The sequence below is a fragment of the Hibiscus syriacus genome, unplaced genomic scaffold (genome assembly GCF_006381635.1).
Source record: "Hibiscus syriacus cultivar Baekdansim isolate YM2019G1 unplaced genomic scaffold, ASM638163v2 tig00110893_pilon, whole genome shotgun sequence".
NCBI lineage: Eukaryota > Viridiplantae > Streptophyta > Magnoliopsida > Malvales > Malvaceae > Hibiscus > Hibiscus syriacus.
Window position 1 is genome coordinate 2,285,984 of NW_024062901.1, and position 7,375 is coordinate 2,293,358.

The 7,375-nt window shown below is 36.9% G+C and overlaps 1 protein-coding gene across 1 annotated transcript; it reads right to left on the reverse strand.

The window, feature by feature from the left end:
• Window positions 1-1,015: 1,015 nt before the first annotated feature.
• LOC120145040 (rop guanine nucleotide exchange factor 1-like) lies at window positions 1,016-4,125 on the reverse strand. Its single transcript, XM_039158951.1, has 5 exons — window positions 3,578-4,125; window positions 3,126-3,242; window positions 2,485-3,023; window positions 1,782-2,135; window positions 1,016-1,595 (listed from the first exon to the last, which is right to left on the reverse strand). The coding sequence occupies exons 1-5, from the start codon at window positions 3,855-3,857 to the stop codon at window positions 1,224-1,226; spliced, it is 1,662 nt and encodes a 553-aa protein (XP_039014882.1). The 5' UTR covers window positions 3,858-4,125; the 3' UTR covers window positions 1,016-1,223.
• Window positions 4,126-7,375: the final 3,250 nt, after the last annotated feature.

The following is a 7,375-nucleotide window of genomic DNA, read 5'->3' on the forward strand; positions in this document are numbered from 1 at the left end:
GAGCAATGATGTTTTTCAACACCAAATTATCTCCAGACAATCAGATTTTCTAAACAAGAAGGAACATTGTTGTCTTCAGATGCGATTAGATTTCCTCATCAAGTAAGAACAATGTCGTCCGCTGACTAGACCTCCTCAACATGAAGGAGAAACGTCAGCACTAGATTTGATATCGAACAAATCACCCCAAAGGTGGTCAGATTCTCTTCATCGTGGATGAACAATGTCGTTTTCAACACGAAATTATCTCTAGGCAATCAGATTTCCTCAACAAGAAAGAACAGTGTTGTCTTCAAATGCGACTAGATTTCCTCATCAAGCAAGAACAATGTTGTCCGCCGACTAAACCTCCTCAACATGAAGAAGCAATGTCAGCACCAGATTTTTCATCGAGCAAATTACCCCAAAGGTGGTCAGATTCTCTTCATCGTGGATGATTAGTGTCATTTCCAACATTAAATTATCTCCAAGCAATCAGATTTCCTCAACAAGAAGGAACAAAGTTGTCTTTAGATGCATAGCCATTCAAATGTGGCTAGTTGTCCTCATCATAAACGAATAACGTCATCAACAAACATCGATTGTATCCTTTGAGATTGTTTCTCTTGAAGTAAAATTTTATTTTGCTTATCAAAGTTTCTCTTGAAATACAAAACAAGTTTTACCTCTCTCAAGTTAATTTTATCTCAAAAAGTAAAAAAAAAAAAATTATCTCACATGAGATAATCTCTTTTGAAATTAATTTTATATCGCTTGAGATAGTTTCTTTCGAAACCTGAAACCCAAAACATCAACATTGTTTCTTTCGAAACAACTTGTCTTGCTTAAAGTTTTCTTTCTCTTGAAAGTTCTACTCTTTTTTGAGAATACTTCTCTTGAAGTAGAATTTTGAAATGAAAATATCTTTTGAAATTTTATTTCGCATGAGATAATATCTTTTGAAATTAATTTTATCTCGCATGAGATAATATATTTTGAAATTAATTTTATCTCCCTTGACTAACACGACTCCAAGTTAAAAATTCAAACAGATGAAAAAAAATCAAAACTTTCGTACTCATATTCCTAATGGTAAGAAATGTACAAGATTACATCCAGCGAATTCTCTTAACCTGTCTGCATTCATACAACTTAATCTCACATAGGGTCATTAATCTTCAATATCAATCTCTCTCGGGAGCATTTTCGGAAACTCTTCTCGCACTGAGGCTCCCCGTATATGACTACACCCTCTCGAACTCAGTCGAGCATGGCTTCTCAAATTTATCCTCAGATTCCTCCTTAAGAACGTTTCTCTTCAAAGAGGACCGTGCCTTTCTGGGACTTCCGGTGTGTGGGGTCGAAGAACAAGAGGAGGGTGTTGTGAAAGGAGAGGCATATGGAGTGTGCTGAATTGAAAAGGGGCTTCGAGACATTTGTTTTTGGATTGGAAGACCGCTCAAACTGCTCCTGTTGAAAAGGGAAACTGTTTCCTCCTCGGCACAGCGCTTGATAGTATCATCAACATAAAGGACATCATCTATTCTTGCCATAATGTTGAAGGCCAAACTCTCCATCACCCTTGAATAGCTTTCGAGAATCGATTGCCCAACATCCTGCAATTAAAACATAATAATGGGGAACTATTTTCAGTTCTGCTTATTAGTCTAAAACAAGGAGCTTCCAAAATCTCATCTATAAGGGCACGTGGTTTGTAGATACGCATGCCAGAATAATCATCTGGTTATAGTGGAGAATGAAGACATTTACCTACTTTCGCCATAAAAAATTATGCAAAATACCTTATTATATTGAATTTTGCTCATATCCAATGCTGTCTGCGGAAGACCGGGAAAACGATGCCTTAAGCCATTTAAGAGAGTCTCGGCTCTTTGGGCCAAAAAATTATTCTTTTCACTGTCGGCAACAAGGCCTTTAACCTTTCCGCCCCATGATGAGCGCTTAGCCTTGATTTCGTTAACTTGTTTCCTTTGATCTTTGAGCTTCCAAACATGCACGGCAGCATCGATCCTGTTAGTTACTTCCAGAGTGTGATGTTCTGTTGATAGATCAAGGCAATCAAGGAGACATTCTGGGGAGAATTGATCAGCTGTTATGTATCGATAGATGATGTCTCCTAGACAAACCTTTCCATTCTGATGGCGAAGAAAATTTGTTAACATTAAAATTACATGCAATAAAAGCAATGTCATAAAACAGTTGCTTCACCATAACAGTCGCAAGGAGTCGTTCCTCCACCTGTTAAATGTAATCATGCATATCCATTCCCTTCCAAAGCTACTTTTAACTTTTCAATCTCAATTTGAGCACCTTCCTTAACTAACAGGTTTCATGTTAGAGATGCTCAGACCAATGCTAAGTACCAACTACTAATATTGAAGGATTATTACCCCAATGAAGAGAACCAATGCGCGATAGCTAACGTGGTTATTCTGAAAAACTGCACAAATTTCATTATTTGATAAATGAACAAAGTCAAATTACCTTTGGTAAGTTCTCCAAGTATGCAGTAGGTATCTCCATATCTGCAAGCACATCGCTATTAATAGCCATGGCTGCCTTCAGTATTTGGTTTGTGCAATCCCTACTTTGCTGCAACTTCTTCCTTCCATCCTCTGACAAGCCATTTGGTGGCACTTTCGGACACGGCAACCACCACTTCTCTTCCTGCCTAATTGAGGGCCCCCCTCCAGAAACAAATGATGGAGAAGCTTCACAATCACCACCATCATCAAAAACCATCCCCCGATCAACATACCAAAACTCTGTCTCACAAAATCCGTCAAGTATGGTAATCAACATTGCATCAAGCTTCTTAAGGGCAGGAAGGTTTACATACAAATATGAACGTGGCCTTGTCACCATGACTTCATACGTGCCTCCTCCAGGGAATTGTTGTATTGATGGTACAAGTTCAACAATCGAATTGCTCACACACAAGAGCCACTCCATTTCTCTCCTCCACATTGCCTTCTTTTGTGGTGCTAACGGCTCTAACCTCCAGAGCTGACCAAAGACGGTCGCTGCCATTACAAACAAGAGTATCATTAGCTTAAAAGAAAATTTAACTGATCCAATATAAAAAAGTACGCAAAACAAGAAATCATAAGCAAAATCACACCAACCGGTAAGATTTGTGATGGCATTCGAAATGGCAAGTGCAGTACACACTCCATGCCCACCTCCAGACATGTCTTCTCCTAAAAGAAGCTTTGCAAATCTCTCCTTCATCATCTCAACTTCTGTATAAAATTACGAAAACAGAAAATCGAAGATCATAGGAAATTCAGATTAAAATTGAAAAACAACGAATAATAACAAATCAAGTAGATTCTTCACTCAATTTTTCAAAAACACCAAACAACGATATTATTTGAAACTATAGCTAAAAAGATATTACAACTACAACGTATACAAAGAAAAATGCTACAAATAGAAACAAGTAAAATCAGTTCGGTCAAAAATTTGCCAAGCATAAATCTACATCTCGCCTAATCCTATAATTAACCAAAATGTTGAAGCAATTCAGTCACATACATAGGAAAAATACCAAAATAAACAAAGAAAATGGAAATACCAGACAAATTGGTGTCCCGTTTCTCAGGACTCTCATCATCCCAAATTACCACATCCTTGCCTCCAATCACCGGTAACATCAACGGCACCTGAAAACCGAACCTTCCAGCCGCCGGTAACCTCGGCGATGAGGTCATAGAACTCGAACAACCATCTCCATCGAGTCGCCGACACGAAAAGCTACTACAACTCTCGGACTCACTCACATCAGCACTCACACTATAACTCCCGCATCGCTCGCTCCGCTGATCAAAGCCATCATCTGAAGATACACTTCCCATGACCTTGTCAATCACAATATCCAACGATTGGAAGAACAAATCCCTCAGCGATCACACATCTGCTAACAACGACGAGAAGAAATTCGGCTCCTCGCGCGGTAGCGGTAGAGTGTGAAATGATTGGTTAGAAAAGTAGAATTAACAGAACTGGAAGCATTTTTTTCTTTTGTTGCTCTCGCTGAAATTGTTTACTGTGCCTGACATGCTCAGTACTGCTATGGTTTTAGTGGTAGTGATGATTGTCTTTGTGTGGCGAAAATCAAAAGTGACGGCGTTTTGACGGTGTTTATCTTTTCGTCACGGTTTGGTCTTATCACCCGACACCGAACCTTACGTTTGGGGAATTTTATATTAAAAAATTCAAATAAATAATTATTTAAAAAATAAAACTCTCCAAAAAAATTACTTGAAATAATAATATTCAAATCGTTTACATTTGATAATCTTGTGACCTGTAAATCATGTGTTAAATCATTACACCCTCTAATACGCTATATACATATGATGTGGATGCATTTTCTAAGAAAACTAATAAAATAATTAGATAAAATGACATTACGCATTGCGATGCGCGAGGTAACATTTATAATCTAAAATATCGCGAGATCTATGGAGATCTCGCAGGCTACAAAGCGTAAGGTTCTTTCAATTCCCTACTCTTTATTGTCCATAGCTTTGTTCGGATAATATTTTTGGGTGGGAAACTAATTTTTTTAATGTTTAATTATAAACGCGTAGTATTGCAATTTATCTTTAAGGTGACTATAATATCAACTTATATAAGACATTTTAAGCAGGGTAAAAATGGCATTGAAAATATTTAGAAATCATGATTTTGTCAAGGAATAATAAAAAAATAGTTTAATATACACATTGTAGTGTTATTTTTTACTTGTAAATATGAATAATATGTGTCTTTAATTAAAAAATAAATAATGCAAAAAACCCTTTTAATTGATACGTTGGCTTGAACGATTGGGACATTTGTTCTTCGTGTGTCCGAGATTATTACATATAAAGCATAATTTTGATTTTCCGGTTCTTTCTTGATGTTCGACCAAATCCTTGTCACAAAAATTCGGGTTGATCATGGACGACTGATTTTTTCGTCGTAGTGCATAATCTAGTCGTATTGTAGGTTCATCATTAGCTTCATCCAGATCTCATTCATTAATAATGGGAGGGAACTCGTATTCATAAACCTTGAATATAGTTTCAAGTAAGTAAACCCAATCAACGAATCTCATGTAGGGTATACGAATAGAAGAAGCAACAACAATGGTGTGTGCACACATGTATTTAAAAGTTTAGAAGAATTTACACTCGTATATTTTTTTATTGTAAATTAACCATGTATGTGTTATGTTTTATGTCTTCTAATGGCCTCGCAAATTATGATACACGGAATAATGAGATTTCGAGAGAGAAACATATGGCACTCATCGTGTTGGAATGGTACTGGAATGTTTGCAATTTTCTGAGGAGTTCTGGGTGGATTTGATGGCCACCTATCATCCAGTCAGTTGATTTCCTTCCCAAGGTTGTGAAAAGGGTTGTCAGTCGATAATATGTTGCTTTGACAACGGACGTGATAGGCAAATGGTGCATTCCCTTTAGTGATGAATTTATTGCCTCAGCCAAGTTCGTTGTCATGTGATCATACTGTCTACCTCCATCAAATGATCGAAGTCATTTCTTCTTTGGGATTCTAGTAAGGTAGTTGAATCCCTCAGAATTCATGTGACTCAGCTCATACATCAGGTCCTCAAACTCATGTATGGATTGTGTGTAACCTATCAATAAAAAATGAAACAATTAATTTGAAATAACTTTTTATAAAGATATAATAAATCAAAAAAAAGTGAAAGACGTACCCATTCGAAGCACCATTAGATGCTCATATTGACTCTTGAACTTCTGCAAATAGTTTGTGGTAATATGTCATAAATAGTACTAGTGATAAATATTGGAGGGTTGACAAGACTGACCCATACGCTGGAGTGCGTATTTAATACCTTCGCCTCTGTCAGAAACAAGAAAAATCTCATTATCTCTATCATGCATCATATGTGATAGAACATATGTTTATAAGTTCGTAAGAAAGAATTCCCAAGAGTCGATATCTTCTTTTTCGACAATTATGAAGTCAATAAGAATAGTTTTTTTGTTGTTGTCTTGTGTAACCAACAATAACATTATTTGAGTGTATCGATCATATAACCAAGTGTCGTCGATTTGAACAAACGGATTGCAGTGTTAAAACGAATTAATGCATTGCGGAAAAGTCCAAAAGAGCCGGTAGAATTGTTAGACACCTTGTAGAACACGATCATTTTTCATACACTGTGGCTATTTTCAATTTCACAACTGTTCCCGGAATGTGTTTCTGCATCAGTTTAAGCCATGACCTTAATTCATTGTATGATTCCTCCTATTGGTCGAACAATTTTTGTTGGGTCTGATTCCTTGCATACCATGCTTTGTGGTAGTCAATTGTGTACCCGCATAGCGATATAACTGAAACAATACATGTCGCAATCGTAACACGTGGAATTGATTTGAGCAGCGGAATAAAGGCTTCAGAAAGCATGTGTACTTACAAGTTACGATGATCTTGATTCAGGATGTTGGCGGTGCATGTATGTGTTAGACGTATTTTGTGAGTTTCCAAAGGTTGTACATCGTCTTCAACCGTGATACATAAACCCTCCAATTACATTCCTGCTTCTTGTGGAGACATTCAATGATGTACTTATCCACATCAGTTTTTCACAGTTGATATGACAAAGCGACGTATGTTGTAGTTCTTGATTACAACCATAACTTGTTCTTTTGTCCTAAAACTCATTCGTAAAAAGTGTAAATAAAATTGCCAACTTACCAATAAACAAATCAAAACAAATAATGAAAAAATTAAAACATTATATTAACCCAAAACCATTCAAACATAGAGATCACCATCACTACGTTGATTGTATTGCTTAATGTGTGTGAATTGGGAAAATTTCGGAGCGTCGAATGCTTCCATATCAATTATTGTAAAGTGCGATAGTGGCTAGTAATAAGAAATAAGCGTTACAACATGTGGAAGAGTTGTAGTCGCGCCGTATTCTTTGTTTTCTTCTGTTTTTGTTGGCATGTCAATGTCTTTTGGTTCTTCATAGAAGGGGCCTAACTCATCATCATCGGGGTCGGACTCCCTTATTGGTTATTCTTCAGAATTATCCCCCTCAAAGCGGAATAGTTTAGTCTCATTTAAATCAAAGTAAGCTGCTACTACATGTGTTTATCGATTACGAGATCACTCACAATTCGGTTCCCCAAGATCAACGTCACGCACACCAGTAAAAGAATGTATCCCCATATGTGTTGAGACATTATCCACATAAGGGATATACGTTGAATGTCGTCTAGATAAGAAATCATCGAATAGGTTAAATATGGATTGTTATGTTGGTGGCATGTTGAAGTCAAACTCAAATCTAGCAATGCAAGAATGTCTTAGCATCGAAGACGAT

What these genes read in the sequence shown, in the direction of transcription:
- LOC120145040 (XM_039158951.1), bottom strand. Translation starts at nt 3,857, where the DNA reads ATGGGAAGTGTATCTTCAGATGATGGCTTTGATCAGCGGAGCGAGCGA. An exon ending in ACGGGACACCAATTTGTCTG is followed by an intron (nt 3,243 to 3,577) that starts GTATTTCCATTT and finishes AATTTTATACAG; the next exon opens with AAGTTGAGATGATGAAGGAG. An exon ending in TGCCATCACAAATCTTACCG is followed by an intron (nt 3,024 to 3,125) that starts GTTGGTGTGATT and finishes TTGTAATGGCAG; the next exon opens with CGACCGTCTTTGGTCAGCTC.